This window comes from Macrobrachium rosenbergii, chromosome 8, assembly GCF_040412425.1.
Source record: "Macrobrachium rosenbergii isolate ZJJX-2024 chromosome 8, ASM4041242v1, whole genome shotgun sequence".
NCBI classification, from domain to species: domain Eukaryota; kingdom Metazoa; phylum Arthropoda; class Malacostraca; order Decapoda; family Palaemonidae; genus Macrobrachium; species Macrobrachium rosenbergii.
This window is the reverse complement of record NC_089748.1, coordinates 31,892,644-31,910,483: the sequence shown is the minus strand read 5'-3', so window position 1 is coordinate 31,910,483 and position 17,840 is coordinate 31,892,644. Positions and strand designations below refer to the sequence as shown.

At 36.7% G+C, this 17,840-nt stretch overlaps 2 protein-coding genes across 16 annotated transcripts in view; one reads left to right on the top strand and one right to left on the bottom strand.

Annotated features, from left to right (window-relative positions):
• Positions 1 to 546: 546 nt before the first annotated feature.
• LOC136841099 (dynein axonemal light chain 1-like) lies at positions 547 to 6,581 on the bottom strand. Its single transcript, XM_067108147.1, has 6 exons — positions 6,522 to 6,581; positions 5,632 to 5,804; positions 3,775 to 3,886; positions 3,518 to 3,607; positions 2,843 to 2,933; positions 547 to 971 (listed from the first exon to the last, which is right to left on the bottom strand). Exons 1-6 carry the CDS (start codon positions 6,579 to 6,581, stop codon positions 766 to 768), a joined length of 732 nt encoding a protein of 243 aa, XP_066964248.1. The 3' UTR covers positions 547 to 765.
• Positions 6,582 to 10,392: 3,811 nt separating this feature from the next.
• LOC136840654 (serine/threonine-protein phosphatase 2A 56 kDa regulatory subunit delta isoform-like) overlaps positions 10,393 to 17,840 on the top strand; it is a 44,283-nt gene continuing 36,835 nt past the window's right edge. For 7 of the 15 annotated variants that reach the window (XM_067107363.1, XM_067107362.1, XM_067107359.1 and 4 more), the window contains exon 1: positions 10,394 to 10,803. In XM_067107363.1, the coding sequence (XP_066963464.1) occupies positions 10,798 to 10,803 (6 nt within the window). In that variant the 5' untranslated portion in view covers positions 10,394 to 10,797. Of the gene's footprint in view, positions 10,804 to 11,162; positions 11,374 to 17,840 lie in introns of those variants that run through there. The other 8 variants (XM_067107361.1, XM_067107360.1, XM_067107351.1 and 5 more) reach the window with 4 other exon arrangements.

The following is a 17,840-nucleotide window of genomic DNA, read 5'->3' as shown; positions in this document are numbered from 1 at the left end:
TTTATCCCGTGTACGCTGTTGTACCAAAATAGAAAAAATTATTTTGTACAGAAAACAGGTTTTTTTTTCTGTAAAAGAAAACTATTATGCCGGCTTTGTCTGTCCGTCCGCACTTTTTCTGTCCGCCCTCAGATGTTGAAAACTGCTGAGGCTAGAGGGCTGCAAATTGGTATGTTGATCAGTCACCCTCCAGTCATCAAACATACAAAATTGCAGCCCTCTAGCCTCAGTAGTTCATATTTTATTTAAGATTAAAGTTAGCCATAATCGTGCATTTGGCAAGGATATAGGCTAGGCCACCACCGGGCCGCGGTTAAAGTTTCATGGGCCTCAGGTCTTACAGCAATATACCGATACCACCGAAAGATAGATCTGTTTTCGGTGGCCTTGATTATACGCTGTAGAGAAAACTCGATTGCGCTGAAGAAGCATTTTTTTACTTGTTTCATTTGTTGCAGAGCAGAACTTGCAAGATAATGTGAGAGACTGCTTGTTTTTTGTAGGTTAACAAAGGCTGCAACTTAACTTCAGATAAGAAGACAATAATAAAAGAAAAACTGTATTTTTTATCAATTCTCTACAAGAAATACGCTGTTTCACTTCTTGTAGAGCAGAACTTACAGAGACTCTAACTTAACTTCAGATAAGAAGACAGTAACAAAAAAAAAAAGCAAAAAACTCCATCTCCACGAACACTCGCAAAGACGACATCAGCCTAGAGCCCACCACCAGCTTCGACCCAACGCCCTTTCGTAACTTTCCTCATCACGTTGGCGTCGGAGCAGCGACGGAGCCCCTGCGGTTCTCCTCCTCCTGCTGCTGTTGCTGTTGCTGTTGCTGTTCGATGATGGCTTCGTCGTCCAGGTCTCGGATGATGGGCAGTCCGTCCAGTTTCTTCAGCCAAGTTATTTTCTTCTCGACCTCCGCGCGCCATGTTCCCTCGCCCGAGTGTTTCTCTTCCAGAGGATTTCCTGAAGTGACGGTTTGGTGGTGTTACTGAAGCCTCTCTCTCTCTCTCTCTCTCTCTCTCTCTCTCTCTCTCTCTCTCTCTCTCTCTCTCTCTCTTCTATTAGTATGTAAATATATATACGTATATATTTGTGTGTATAAATATATATGAATATATAAATATATAGACTAATAATGATCATTTTCAAATACTTAAGGTAAGTGATTATGTTCACAAGAGACAAAAATTAAATCCATTCACGGAATATAAAGGTGAGAGAGAGAGAGAGAGAGAGAGAAATCCACACCATAAATGTAACTCCAGTTTCCTCTCGTACTTTCTAATAATAGGCTCTTTTTGAAACCGGTAGACGCTGCTCTTCCTGACTAGTCTCATTATACTTGACTCTCATTATACTTAATATGTTTGACTCTCATTATACTGACTCATTAAACTTGACTCTCATTATACAGACTCATTAAACTTGACTCTAATGATACATAACTCATTATACTAGACTCATTATATTTGACTCATTATACTCGACTCTTAAGTATAAATTATACTTGACATTCAACATATTCGACTTTCGCTATACTCGCATCTCATTATATTCGACTCCCACAATATGTTTCACCTGCCTAGATTAATCTATGGGCTTAAATTCGTAATGTGGACCCACCACTCAAGCAGAATAAAATGAGAGAGAGAGAGAGAGAGAAATGATTGACAACTTGGAACTGAAAGAGAGAGAGAGAGAGCGGTGATCGCCAACTTGGTATTAAGAGACAGAGAGAGAGAGAGAGAACTTGGTATTGACAGACAGAGAGAGAGAGAGAAATGATTGACAACTTGGAACTGAGAGATAGAGAGATGATCGTCAACTTGGTAATGAGAGAGAGAAAGAGAGAGAGAAATGATCAGCAACTTGGTACTGAGACAGAGAGAGAGAGCGAGAGAGGAGAGAAATGATCGGCAACTTGGTACTGAGAGAGAGAGAGAGAATGATCGGCTACTTGGTACTGAGAGAGAGAGAGAAATGATCGGCAACTTGGTACTGAGAGAGAGAGAGAGAGAAATGATCGGTTACTTGGTACTGAGAGAGAGAGAAATGATCAGCAACTTGGTACTGAGAGAGAGAGAGAGAAAGAGAGAGAATGATCGGTTACTTGGTACTGAGAGAGAGAGAGAAATGATCGGCAACTTGGTACTGAGAGAGAGAGAGAATGATCGGCTACTTGGTACTGAGAGAGAAATGATCGGCAACTTGGTACTGAGAGAGAGAGAGAATGATCGGTTACTTGGTACTGAGAGAGAGAGAGAGAGAATGATCGGCTACTTGGTACTGAGAGAGAGAGAGAAATGATCGGCAACTTGGTACTGAGAGAGAGAGAGAGAAAGAGAGAGAATGATCGGTTACTTGGTACTGAGAGAGAGAGAGAAATGATCGGCAACTTGGTACTGAGAGAGAGAGAGAGAGAGAGAGATGATCGGTTACTTGGTACTGAGAGAGAGAGAAAATGATCGGCAACTTGGTACTGAGAGAAGAGAAATGATCGGCAACTTGGTACTGAGAGAGAGAGAAATGATCGGCAACTTGGTACTGAGAGAGAAAAATGATCGCCAACTTGGTACTGAGAGAGAGAGAGAAATGATCGGCAACTTGGTACTGAGAGAGAGAGAGAAATGATCGGCAACTTGGTACTGAGAGAGAGAGAGAAATGATCGGCAACTTGGTACTGAGAGAGAGAGAAAATGATCGGCAACTTGGTACTGAGAGAGAGAATGAATGATCGGCTACTTGGTACTGAGAGAGAGAAAATGATCGGCAACTTGGTACTGAGAGAGAGAAAATGATCGGCAACTTGGTACTTTTAAATTAGAGAAACTTACCGACGAAGTTGAGTTCCTCCAACGTTAGGACTTCGGTCAGCTTCATGAACTCGGACCAGTCCTTGACCAGGTTATTGGAGATGTAGAGGACCTGTGGAAACCCGAAAAATATATAAAAGATCAGAACAAAAAAGAAAATATAGATTTTTCAAATATATAAAATGTTTAAAAATCGAAAATATAGATTTTAGATATGAAAAGAAAATGTAGATTTTAAATTACATTAAACGTTTAGAAAAGGGAAATATATATATATATATATATATATATATATATATATATATATATATATATATATATATATATATATATATATATATATGTGTGTGTGTGTGTGTGTATTTTGGGTGCATGATATGAGTGCAATGCTTATTCATCACCTATAAGCACTCGCTAAAAGCTTAGGGATGATTTATCACAGTTGTGGCTTAAGATATATACTGCATATACAGTCTTAAGCGCCTTCATCCCTCACAGCTCTCTTTGACATGAGTAGCGCGCTTGCGCGCACAAATGTAACGAGTGATGCTAGGGATAAATCATGAACGAGTGATGCTAAGGATAACTCATGATCGAGTATTGCGTAGGATATCACCTGCCTCCTTCCTTCCTCCTCCTCCTCCTCCTACTCTTCCTTTCTTCCTCCTCCTCCTCCTCCTCCTCCTCCCTCCTCACCTTGAGCTTCTTCAGGAGTCCGATGCCCTTCAGCTTCTCTATGAGATTGTAAGAGATCCAGAGCTGCTCCAGTGTCTCCGCCAACACCTCCTGTTGAGGAATGATAAATCGTTGTTTTTCTTTAGATCCAAAACGGCTCGGCGAATCAGATGGTCAAATTTATATTGTTCAAAAATAATAAGTCTAAAACTTAAATAAATTGTAGGACTGTACAGTATTTATAAAGTACTTAAAAACTATTCAAACAGATTGCTAACCAGGCCAGCCAGACTCTTGATGTTGTTTCTCCCCAGGCTGAGAATCCTAAGGCACCGAAGGTTGTTCAGGTGATTGAGTTTCTCGATCATGTTGGTCGAAAGAGACAGCTTCCTGGAACGGTAGACATGGACGGTGGTCAGCGATGGCTTTCCGAGACATGATCGACGGTGAACAATGACTTTCCAAGACACGAATAATGATGTACAGTGACTTTCCAAGGTATGAACAATGGCTTTGCAAGACATGAACAATGGCTTTGCAAAGACATGAGCAACGGCTTTGCAAGACATGAACAACGGCTTTGCAAGACATGAACAATGGCTTTGCAAGGCATGAACAACGGCTTTGCAAGGCATGAACAATGGCTTTGCAAGACATGAACAACGGCTTTGCAAAGAAATGAACAATGGCTTTGCAAGGCATGAAGAATGACTTTCCAAGACGTGATGAATAACTTTTTCCCGAGACGTATGAACCGCAAAATAACAGGTGGGAGACATATATAACATTTTTGGTGCGAGAAAATAGGCTGATGACGGAACTATCACTAGACCGACGGAGTCTTCTGAAAGACAGTCGAACAGGAATAAGCAAAGGAAGAAAAAAAAAGTGAAAAACCGTTATAGGGGAGAGAAGAGAGAGAGAGAGAGAGAGAGAGAGGTGGGGCGCGAAAGCGAGACAAAGAGAGAAATAGAGAAGAAGGCAAGAAAAGAGAGAGAGATTAAAAACGAGTGAAAACGAGAAAAAGAGCAAGAAAAAGAATGAGAAAGATAGAAAGAGCGAGAAAAAGAGAAAGAGCATAAGCGCAAAAGAAAAAAAAAGAACTAGAGCGTGAAAAAGAGCGAAAGCAAGCGCATGAGAGCAAGAAAGAGAGAATGCGAAAAAGAGAGCAAAACAGAACAGAGAGAGAGAGGGAGAGAGAGAGAGAGAGGCAGGCAGCTGTGCTGCCCTCAAGCTTTCTGTCCTAATAAGAATGAATGAGCAAGAAAATATGTCTCGGGTTTTTTAATCTCGGTTTTGTTTTTTTTTTAGTCTTTTAGTCTTGTCCGAAGCTTTCGGTTTCGTTTTTTTATACTTTTTTTTATATGAAGAAAACTATCTCGTAAAATTTATGTTGCATCTTTATCGTTATTTAGTTTCAATAAAGCAAAAGAAGCGCATTTAAAACCATTTCTCCCGTAATTAAATTTTTTCCAGACTTAGCACTAAGCTAGGCCTAAGTTTCGCCATCACAAAACGAAGTCGCCTGTTAATCTAATCAATTTTCGACTTTCTTTCTCTCTGCATTGTGAAAGTGGAAGAGAGTTTTTGGGTAATTACGATAGAGGCAAAAGTGTAAGAAGAAAGTTTAGCAAAGTTACTATAGTTTATATTAAGTAGGTTCGTCTCTGCAGGATCTAAAACTGTTTCGTCTCTTTCCTATGGTGTTTGATATATAAAATCACGAGTGTAAGAGTGACTGTAAGCATGTATATATATATATATATATATATATATATATATATATATATATATATATATATATATATATATATATATATATATATATTGAATTTACTACAGTTAAACCATAACCAAGGAAAGAAATCAAAACAGTTTTATATATGGAAGAAAAGAAAGCGGTGTGAAGCCCATAGCTGCGTGACATAGGCCTAGGCATATTGTAGAATATAGACAGAATCTTAGTCGCACGCAGTTTAAGCATATGTATGTATGTATATATATACTGTATATGTATATATATATGAATAAAAATTCGAGTTACTACAGTTAAACCAACGCCAAAAAAAGAAATAAAAACATTTTTAGACATGGAAGAATACACAACGGTGTGACATAGGCCTAGGCGTACTCACTCGCAGTTGACGAGATTCTGCAAGGCCGAGTCGAGCTTCTCGATCGGAGGATATTGTCCTATGAGCTTCACCTCCTTCGCCTCCGCAGCCTTCTCTCCCGTGGCTTCCTCCCACTGCCTAATGGCTTCCTTGATCGTGGTGCTCTTCTGCGAGTCCCCGCCCTTCGACTGGGACTAGGTCATGGCCGGGAATCGGGAGAGATTGTCAGGTGGTGCTAGATTTCTTTGCTATGCCTATTTCTTGTTCATGAATTTGTTTGCGTTTATGTGAAAGTTCTTGAGATCTTTTCTCGTATGTGAAATTTTGAGGAACTGCTCCGTTACTAAAAATATGTCTCTGTTTATCCGAAAATTTAGTGTGCTCTTTTTCCTTTGTAAAAGTTTGTAAAATGCTCCATTACTTTAAAAAGTAGGTAACGTTTATATTATGCTCATTACGATAAAAAAAAAAGGTTGCGTTGATAAAATGCTCCATTACTGAAAAAATAGGTAAAGTTGATAAAATGCTCCATTACTGAAAAATAGGTAAAGTTAATAAAATGCTCCATTACTAAAAATGGTAAAGTTGAGAAAATGCTCCATTACTATAAAAAGGGTAAAGTTAATGAAATTCTCCATTACTAAAAGAGATAAAATTGATAAAATTCTCCATTACTAAAAATGGTAAAGTTGATAAAATATGCCTACTCCTTAATATCTGAAAAAGTTCTAATGTTCTTCACAAGAAAGCAAAAAAAAAAAAAATCAGATGAAAGTGAGGAGTTACACAATCTGAAGTAAACGCGAGAAATAACTTTTGATGTTTAGAACCCCCTAAGCAGTTAGAAAGACATCAACCCTAAGCCACCATAATAGTTTAGTAGGTTAAGTTCAGCATATCTAAACAATTACAGCACCCGGGAACTCCAAGTCATGTGAAGCAATTCGGAAAACGGGCGGGATGGCCGCCATTGTGAGTCTATTTCTGCCTAACAGTTAGACACTCATTGTCCTCTTTTTTTCTTTTTCTTTTTGTCTCCCATGTTCGGTAATTATATTTGCTCTAGTCGTATTGAGTTAACTCTTTATATTTTTTATTCATTATTGTTCATTATCGAAAATATGGTAGGAAAGGCGCTATTAAGTTTATACTTAAAGATTTCGGTAATTTTTCCTTATCCGGGCAATGCGGACTTTGGCTAGACCGAGGTGTAGACTCACTGCTGTTCTTTACACTTTTGCGTGTGTGTGTGTTTGTGTTTTTGTGTGTGTAAATAAACACGAACAACAGTATACTATAAGTTTCGCCACATAATCAAACAGCCATTAAAACGATTATCTGAATCAGGACAAACGTTATCATGGCATAAGTTACACCGAATCTGAGATTAATAGGTCTATAATTGTCATACGAAGCCAGTATTAAAAAGATTAGTTCTAATATAATTCTAAGTAGAAATTGTAATCGCCATGAGGGTGAAAGTATGCGATTTAAATATAAATATTATAAAAAACGAGATGCGATAGTTTTCCAATTCTCGGATCGTTTGAGGAGGAAGAAGTTTATGAGCCACTATGTCACATCGAAAATGAAAGGACGTAGGCCTATACCGAAACGCATAATTACTAATAATAATAATAATAACAATAACTATAATAATCATCATGACAACGGCGAAGGGGAAATATTGAAAAAATATTGAAAAAATAATAGTTATTAAAAGCTGCAACCCCCTTTCAACCCCTCTCTTTTACTGTACCTCCTTTCATATTCTCTTTCTTCCATCTGCTTTCCACCCTTTCCTAACAATTAATTCATAGTGCAACTGCGGGGTTTTCCTCCTATTGCACCTTTCAAACCTTTTACTGTCAGTTTCCGTTTCAGCGTTGAATGACCTCATTGGTTCCAGTGCTTGGCTTTTGGACTAAAATCTATATTCAATTCAGTTCAATTATAAAGGTTACGTGACAAAGAGTTATTATTCAAGACGAGAACAGCTACAACTCGACAAAACTCGTTCTCCGATTCCTTTCATCTCTCTCTCTCTCTCTCTCTCTCTCTCTCTCTCTCTCTCTCTCTCTCTCTCTCTCTCTCTCTCTTTTAATAGAACTATGATAAATACTCATTTTTCTCTTTTTCCTCTCTCTGTTTATCTTTTTTTAGTTTTGGCCATTCACTTAGCAAGGGGCGTCTGATAGGCCTACATGTCTGTCGTAAATTTTTCCGAAGGATAAAGCTAGTACTAGTACCAGTAGTACTATGGCTACTGGTACTATTAGTAGTATAAATAACAGTAGTATTCACTGGTATCACTACGACCAGCAATCATGACATATAAGAAATACAGATTAGACACTGACATAGGGTCAAGGACATGTCCCGTGTAATGATACAATTATTTACAAGTTGCGTCGACTCTCGAATCTCTCTCTCTCTCTCTCTCTCTCTCTCTCTCTCTCTCTGTGCTGTTAGTGCTGAATTTTAACCCCATTACTTTTAATAATTTTTTTCAGTTTACCTTATTTATTATTATTATTATTATTATTATTATTATTATTATTATTATTATAATAAATAACATATCATAATCTACGATTTATTCTTAATAAACTTGGAGTTAGCATTTGTCAACAGTATACATTATATATATATATATATATTATATATTATATATATATTATATATATATATATATATATATATATATATATATATATAATATATATTAAAATCATATTCTTAATATGCCATATAAATGCATTATATAATAGATATATATATATATATATATATATATATATATGTATATATATATATATATATATATATATATATATATATATATATATATATATATATATATATATATATATATATATATATATCATATTAAAGAACATATGATTTCTAATACAAATAATACAAAAACATTATTTTGAAAGGCATCAATAATTTGTCCCTAATTATCTGATTGTTCGCTCTAAATTACTTAAACGATTGTTGCATACTATTTGATTGAGTTTCTCACTCAGTATGAATTTAGGAGTGAACTACGTGCCAAGCCTGATTATAATAAATAATTATGTGTGTGTATACATATATTATATTATATTAATAAAAGTTACGTCTTCAACAATCTATAACCTTTTTCACTTTTTGAATCAAAGTTTGAATGATGAATAAAGTGTACATTAAGAATCATATACAATGATTTTTATCACTGTCCAAAATAGGCCTACTGATTTAAATAAATAAGTATATATATTTATGTATATATATATATATATATATATATATATATATATATATATATATATATATATATATATATATATACACAACCTAAAGATAAGTCTTCAAGAAACTGTCTTTTTTTATTTTTTCAATTGTACTACACCAGTCGAAATCTGAATGATGAATAGGCCTACATTATGAATATTAGACTTATCAATTTTCAAATCACTGATTGGCTGTCTAGAATAGACCTGATTTACTTATAATATATATATAATCCAAAAGTTACGTCATCAAGAATCTATATTTATTTTCAGTTGTATTACACCAGTTTGAATGGTGGAGAGGCCTACATTATGAATCTTAAACTTGATTTTTTTTCTCACTGGTTGGCTGTCTAGAATAGGCCTGCCGCCTTACGGCCGCACGGGGTGAGCCCACCGAGCGTAACCTGCTAACATTTAAATCACATTCTAAATCTAATTCCAGATTTGTGAACTAGTTTACGTAAATCTTCTAATGTAGTATTCAACTTCAGAATGTTTTTGAATGTTGTGAATGTTTTTCTTCGTCAGTGAAGTTCATTGCCCATTAAGCTTACTCATTACTCACCATTTTACACAGTACTGTTTACAAAACAACAGTATTTACGAAAATAAATGTGTGAGAGCCAACTGTAAACACCGATGGATGTATGTAAGCCAGTTAACTCATCACCTGGTTTACACAATGTTGCCATGGTGACCGGCCTCTAAAATTTCCATAAGTGTTTCTGTAGATTATCCGATAGATTATTTAATAGTTATTGGTTTGGTGAGACCTCGAGTTAAATATTTTGTGGCTTTATTGTTTTAGTTAACGCAAAGTGCTCGGCTTATAAAAGGGAAAGTGAATATGTTCGTAACAAATCCATCTCTCTCTTTGTGGGGAGGGGTCAAATGGAACAAGTCGTTTCGAACTCGAACCTAAGTGGGTTCGAGCTTTCGAACGTTCATATAACTGGGTGTTACTTTGTGGGGAGCTAAATATTATTATTATTATATATAAATGGTTGTGGTTTTTATAGTATTTTGTCTTATATATTTGTGGAGAATGATATTGTTACATAGCGTAAGTAACAAATCGAAAGCGATTTTTCAGTATGATCGCATTTCTTTAAAAACCAGCGAAGAGTTTGAACTGTCGTTTCGTAATGGGCGAAACATTACCATGTATCAACGGTTGTGGTGTTTACGGTATTTTGAATTATATTCTTATGAAGGATGATATTGTTATATATATAGCGCACGTATTAAATCGAAACAGTTCCATTGCTTACAAAAATTCTTGAAGTTTGAACTGTTGCGTTTCGTAATAAGCGAAATATTACTACAAGTGTATGGTTGTGTTGACAGTAGTTCGAAATATATCATTATTATAGAGGGTTATATTGTTATATAACGTACGCATAAAATCGAAATTGCTTTATTGCTTAAAGAAAAAACAACCAAGAGTTTGAACTCTAGCGTTCGAAGCGCTTCGCGAAACCCTGGGAAACAAAAGAACATCGGGGAGAGGGAGTGTGAGAGATTGAAACAGTGGGATAAGGAGCAGGTGGTCTGTAGTGCCGACAATTTTATGACCAAACCCGACATATTTGCCGCCGGATCGCGTCCACATTTAGTGCGAATAGACCGTAGTTCTCGGGGACCTTCGTGATGGGGGCTGCGAGGACAGGAAGAGCGAACAAGAGATGAAAAGCGCCGGAAATACGGGAGGGGTGACGGAGAAGAAGCAGTAGTGAGTGAGTGCGAGAGATCCCATCATGCCCGCAAAACCCCGAACAAGTGAATGAAAGAGGATCACGTGACCCGAACGGACCAATCAGCGGCCGCGGATTCCCCACCGACGTCTCGAACTCACACGTGAACATCCAACTTCTCCCCAAAAGTACAAAATAAAAAGCAGCTCGAAATGGAGGTAAGGCATTTTGCGAGGCGCTCCCCTTGTCAGTTATGCGTCCTGGTTGGATTTTGATTGCCGCACTGACTTATTTACTTATTGAACTTGATGGCTGCGTATTTATGGGGAGGATATAGACGCCGCCATATTCATCAGGGGCGAAAAGAAATTCGGGTCGAAATAGGTCGGCCATGAATATTGCTGGAACAATGGTGGTGATGAGGAGGAGGAGGTGGAGGAATTGGGGTGGGAATCCTTACTTTGAAACAAAAAAAAAATAAAAATTTCCGCATTAATGAATGCCTAAAACCTTTTCTGTAATCTAGGATGCCTTTGGGAATGAAATCGGCTAATAATAACCATTGCCAGAATAAAATAAGCCCATTTTCGAGGCTTTATTTAGACGTAGATAAGACTTGATGACACCGTCTCCTTAATGGTTGGCGAGGGAAGGGGGAGGAGTGAGAGAGACACACACACACACACAGGCCTTGTTTACTAAAGTATTTTTCCTCCTCCTTTATAATATCCATCGTGACAGCTGTCTTGTTTCCTCGTGGGCTCAGTATGATAATGGTGCTCATGACAGTAAGTTGAAATGTGATCCTGTAACGTAACGTAACGATTCGTGGTATACGGTAATACCACATACGAGACCGTAACCTGGTTACCATAACTAAACGTCAAGGTTAAATTTATTTCACATGCGAGGTAATCTACACCTTTTTAACTGCTTATTATTGTTTGAGATGTAATCCCGTGACGTGACGATTTATGGTACAGGCTACGATAAACCTTAAGAGGCCCAAGGTTTACGAGACCGTAGCCAGGTTACCGTAACCCAAGACGTCAAGGGAATATATATTTCTTTATGCAATGCAACCTAAAACTTTTTTAACACCATAGTTTTGTTGCATTATGATAATTCATGGCATTTCGACTCCAATATCTCAAGATTAGTACCCAATTGCAAGTTAACCTAGGTCCTTCTTGCACTGAGATTTGTTCGGCTGGCCTAGGCCATTTGTTAGGCTATTAGGCCTAAGTTGATGTATTGTACGACATGCCATATACTCCTGTTTTGTCATTTTTTCATTAAATGTCACTTTTAAATCAATGTTCTGGTAAGAATGTCAACTGCGTTATTTTTTTGTCTTAAATATTTACTAGGCCTATCTTCCCTGTTGTGACACACAGTAGGCCTACATGCTTTGTCTTTAAACCATCAACAATAATTTAAGGATGTTTTGGGGTAAGACTGGAGACTACTACCACAGCCTGGTTCCTGCCACTTGCTGAATGGAATATTGACAGGCATTTTGTGCATAATTGCCTTCTGTTTGTGGTTATTATATTTCATGTCCTTTCTTTGATTTTGCTTTCATTCCCAAGGGGCTGGTACCAGGCGAAACAGTGCCCATTTTCCATGTAAGCTGGTAGGCTTGGTTACCAAATCGGAGGGGCGCGGTAGGCTTAAAAGTTAAGTATACCTTAGTTTAACCAGACCACTGAGCTGATTAACAGCGGTAGGTTAAACGATCAGGCATGACACACGTGGGTGGCTGAATTTTCACTTTTCACTCGATATTTAATTGGAGAAACAACAAAAAAATTAAACCTTTCAAAAGATTGAAGCTTCACTAACGAAATGAGTTATAGGAAACTGCCATACAAAACTAAAATAAGCATGTGAAGTCTTTGTAAAATAAAGTGTTGAAGGCAGTTTTGAATCCAACAGGCATCCCCCCAAATGCTGATGCAACCTGAATGGCGATTGGACACTTCCTTCCCAGTGCTCATTTAACGGTGCACTGAACATTGTGTATACAGTATATGTAATGTTTATCGATATTACTCAAGATTTTAGTTGTCATCAGCTCAATAAAACAACATTTTGTTGCCTATATTAGTGAAAGTATGAGACATGGAATTCCCATCTGTCATGTGGTTTAACTGAAATGCATTTTTACCATTAATCCATGGTTTTATCCTACTGACATCGCAACTGAAACCTCACAGTGCTTATTTGATCATAATTATACATGTTTTGTTCTTAATTCACTCACAGTGCTACTTAGAATAAGCGAGAACGTTTGTTTACAGTGCTTTACTCCATCAAAGTAGCAAACTGTGGCGGGAACAATTTTCCAGCCTTATTGTACATCTGGCTGTCACAAACATCCGAGAGCGGACGACACATTAGCTAATTTTTTACGATAGAAATGTATTTTGTTGTTAGGGCTTTTCATTTATTCAAGTCCATATTACTTGTATACTTCTGAGACATGTAATGTGTACATATGAATGTTACCATTTTGGTAAAAGTGCAAGAAAGTTGAGTATGACAATTTAGCCTATGTACAATTGATATGAGAGGCAAGATGCCATGACGTCAAAATACAGGACTGAAATAAAGGTTTTAAATCCAAAGTTATTGCTTAAAACACCATTATATATGACAAAACTTGCACTGTATATGTGATATATGTATTACACTGTATGGAATATATATTAATAAATAAATAAAAAAGATAGGAAAATGCAAAAAATTACCACATTGTAATGTTCACTGCAAAAGCGTTGAAATTTGTCTCCTGGAAGCTGGTTTGTTCCAAGAGCGAATATTTTCAAGTGAATTATAATGAACACATAATACCTTTACTCAATTTATAACCTTATTCTGGTGTTTAGCTACCTAATTATTTAAATAATTATCTAGCACTCTGGTGTCCTGAAAATTTGATAAGAGTTCCCTGTCCAAGCCCCATAGACGCCAGCGTTTACCACAGATGTCAAGGAAACGGTGTCAGCGTCAATGGGTACAAATATTTTGCAGATTTAACACAGGAATTGGGCAGTTTGTTTACACAAATGACTTGGCAAATATCAAGATGGTGTCGCTCGTCCACTTTTAAAGCGTTTTAAGTAAGAATTGTGGAGCATCATGGCCAGTATGTTAGCACCGTGCACGGCTGAATTGTAATGAACCTCTTTTTAATTGGAAATGGCATGAATCTCTTTTTAATTGGAAATTTGCCATTATTTCGTAATTTAGGAGAAAATAGTTACTTTGATGGGAACGTAGAGGTCTCAGTGAGTTGTGCAGAGGGGGCACAAGTCTCACTGATACTGATGGGGCCATGTTTAAATACATTTTCTGGAAGTGTCCAAACAATGGAGGGATTACGCAGTGTGTCACAGCCCAAGCGTTTACCCTTGTAGTCTTCAGGTTTTACTCTTTTTGGAATGTGGGAATTTTTAACAAGGTTGAAAGCAAAACTGAAAGAATCACCAAAACTGTGGGTTAAGCCAGCAAACAAACCAAACTGCCTATTGCTTTTTTTTTTATTAAATTTTTTTTTTTATATTGAACTCCTGTGGGGTGGGCTCACCAAGGTCCTAATCAAAATGTGAAGACAGACCCCTACTTTGGTCACAATGACAACTGTGCATAGCTTGACAAAAAATGTTAATTTACATTAGTGACTTGAAGCTATAATGTGATATATAGTGGAGTTTTTATGCTGTGATCTTAAGCCCCCTTAAACATGATAAGTGTGAAACTCATGCTAAAATATAGGGTATATATACCAAATTTACTGCAAGTGAGATATTTACTGTCATTAGTAAAACTGGTGACTAGGCTACTACAACAGCCTGCTTCTTGATTGTTGCTGACTGGAATATTTACTGACTTTTGTTTATGACTTTTGTTCATGTTTATATTTACCATCTTTTGTTTGTTTATTAGCCTCATTCATCTTTTTGGGGGGTGTATTATGCATGGCACCCATTTTGTACGTAAACTGATAGTTGCTGAAACAGGGTGCAGTAGTGGTCTTCAGTTTCACTGAATTTTGTTTGTTTTACTATTCATATCAATGGGCTGGTACTGAACATGGTGTTCAAAGGAGTGGTGCTGGTATTCTTGGTCAATAATTAATGACCACTTATGCAAAAGTTTTACCTTGTCTTTCCAATTAACCTGGGGATAGGCCTGTAGTGTTGGCTGTTCACTATAGGTTAGGTCATGACTCCCATGTGCATAGGACTTTGTTTAAAGTGCCAGAATCATATTACTATAATCATGTAATAATATATCACAAACTAAAATATGTAAGGTTACCAAAAAATAAGGCACAGTTCTTCTGCTGCTAATTTCTTTCGAGTAAGTGATGCAAAAAAAAAAAAAAATCCTGAGTGCTATCAGCTTTGTATGTATGGTTCCTTGAGGGTGTGCGATCCCTAATTCCGTTGAGGTTTATGAAGTCAACATTTTTGGGATTGTTCAAATACTTGAGATTACATTGGAAACCCATTCAAGTTCTCACATGTTAGCAACACCCATTAGTAGCCTTAACAGAAATTGTAATGCAAGATAAAATGCCTAACCTGGAGCAGGCTACAGCCATAGTAAATCTGATGGCAGTACCACCATTCAAGCTGTCTTGTTTCCTCATGGGTTTAGTATGATAATCATGCTCATGACAGGAAGTTGAAATTTTATCTTGAAACGTAACTACGATTTATGGTATACGATAAAACCATGTACGAGCCCATATAACCTGGTTACCATGACAAAACATCAAGGTTAAATTTATTTCATATGCAATGTAATCTACACCTTTTTAACTGCATATTATTTTTGAAATGTTATCCTGCATAAAAATGATCACACGAATTTAGACTTGCTAAATAATCACATACAGTAGTAGTCACGTGCTCACTTATTTTCTTAGATTATTTGCACACTTCATTAAGTTAAACAATTTGAAGAAATTCAAACAGTCATTGATCAAATTAGAAAGTAGCCTTTGGATTTAGGAAAGCAAAGAGCATTATGGCCAGTCTTTTAAGAAATGAAAAAAAGTCATTTAACCTTAGAATCAGTTCTTTTGTAGTTTTTTGTTGGAAGATTCCCTTTTGCCAACTTTCAGGACTGTTTCATAAAAGAATACAATAGAAACTGTTTGTAAGATTATTTTAGTAGTATCCTTAAAAATTTAACTAACGTTACTGTCTCTGCTTAAGCTCACTCCAAAGAGTGAAACTTTAACCTGTTGCTTTCAAGCGTTGCAAACCTTGCAAAAATGTGTAAAGGTAGCCTGTAGTAGGAGGCGCTTTCAGTGACTGCATATATGTTGTGTGCGCTTTGGGTCTTCCACTGCCAAAGGAAGTAGGGTTGTGAGCAGTTAGTTTTTATTCTTTTGTGTAATTGTAGCTTTGTTAAATGAAAAGTTAACACCATTATTTTTTTTACATATCTGTGGTGGAATTTGGAAGTAACTGAAATTTGGCTCAGAATTTTAGAAATGGGGACATAGGTAAAGCCTAGCCAAGTATATATCCCATTCAGAAAGTGTAGCAGGATAAAATGTTAGCATACAAAGAAAACATAATGCTACCTTTAACCTCTTCTTTACTGAGAAAGTTAACAAAATGTAAATGTGTTCACTACCAAACTGAATTTCTCAGTGTATATATATGTTATATATACATACATATATGCATATACACATTTGTGTTTTTTACATACATCCCCAAGGGCCTGAACCCATTTGTATCCAGAATGTACTAGATACTCCACCTATACTGCCCAGAAGTGCAAATCAAACTGATGTTCCCTTCTACTTGCCATGCATGAATATAGTGAGCGTTGCCATTTGACACTTTTTCATCTATTTCAGAGAGAGATTATACTTGTTTCCAAATAGTACACTAAATTTTTTTATCGTCTATTTGGGAGAGAGAGAGAGAGAGAGAGAGAGAGAGAGAGAGAGAGAGACTTTATGTATATGTGTATTTGTGTATACACAGTATAGGCTATATCCAAATGTCTGAATCTATAGCCAGCAATAATGTTTGTTTTGCTTCATCATACGCCTGGCAGCACCAATACTGTTTGTTTTGCTCCAAACCTTTAAAAAAATTTACAAAATCATAAGAGGTCTAGACCTGAAAAGAGGAAGGTTGGTAGTATGCGCGTACTACCTTCATGTACCTGGTACTATGCAATAGTCTTGAATGGTGGTACTCCCCCTTACCCCCAAACAAATTGTCAATAAAAAGAGGTTAAGTCAGGCTATCTGGGTGGACCACATTGGTGAAAACATTGTTTTAATTTTGTAGAAATGATGGTATGAATAGTACCAACATCTCGTAGTTGGGTAGTACTGGTCAGTGCACCCTATGTGGTGCACAGTAGGCATTGCTTGAGGTACTTTGCAGCATCCCTTCAGCACCTAGCTGCAGTCTCTTTCATTCCTTTTACTATACCTCTGTTCATATTCTCTTCATATGTCTTTGTACCCACTCCTAACAGATTTTCATAATGCAACTGAGAGGTTTTCCTCCTGGTATACCCTTAGACCTTTTCACTCTCAGTATCTCTATCAGTGCTGAATGGCCTCATAGGTCTGAGCACTTGGCCTTTGGCCTAAATTTAAATTCCATTGCATTCCATTAGTACCAATATCAAGGGTAAAATATTTGCAAACTGCAAGATGAGTATTGTGAGAAATACTGTATATGGTTTTTTTTTTATATAAGCACTGATTGTAAGGACTTGACCTAACGAAGGGCACTTTGTCTTTAACCTAGTATAAAAAATGGTGCATTGCTATTTAGATGCATCCTAACTTGACCTTTCAGGTGTAACATTATGGTTTGCATATACTTGGCAACCATGGGAGCTTTTGTCCTTGGGGAAAATATATCCCTTTAAATAACCTAAAGCCATTCCTCAGAGTTTAAGGTCATATGTTGTATCTAAATGAAGATACATTTTGGTTTCATATAAGACAAAGACTCTGTTGTATGAGTTGATAAAAATGCTTGATGCACATAATTTAAGCTTGGATGTAGGTTTAAATGTTATTTATATCAGTTGGTTTAAATGTTACTATAAATTATAATAAGGCCTAGGTTAGCTCTGAAGCTTGTTTTCAGAGATGCATAGACTTTGCCAGTGGTTTCATAGTCAGTAGCTCCTTTTTCTATTTGTCTCCAATTTGTCCTACAATCCTTAATAGGCCTATGTTAATTTATGCTGAGGT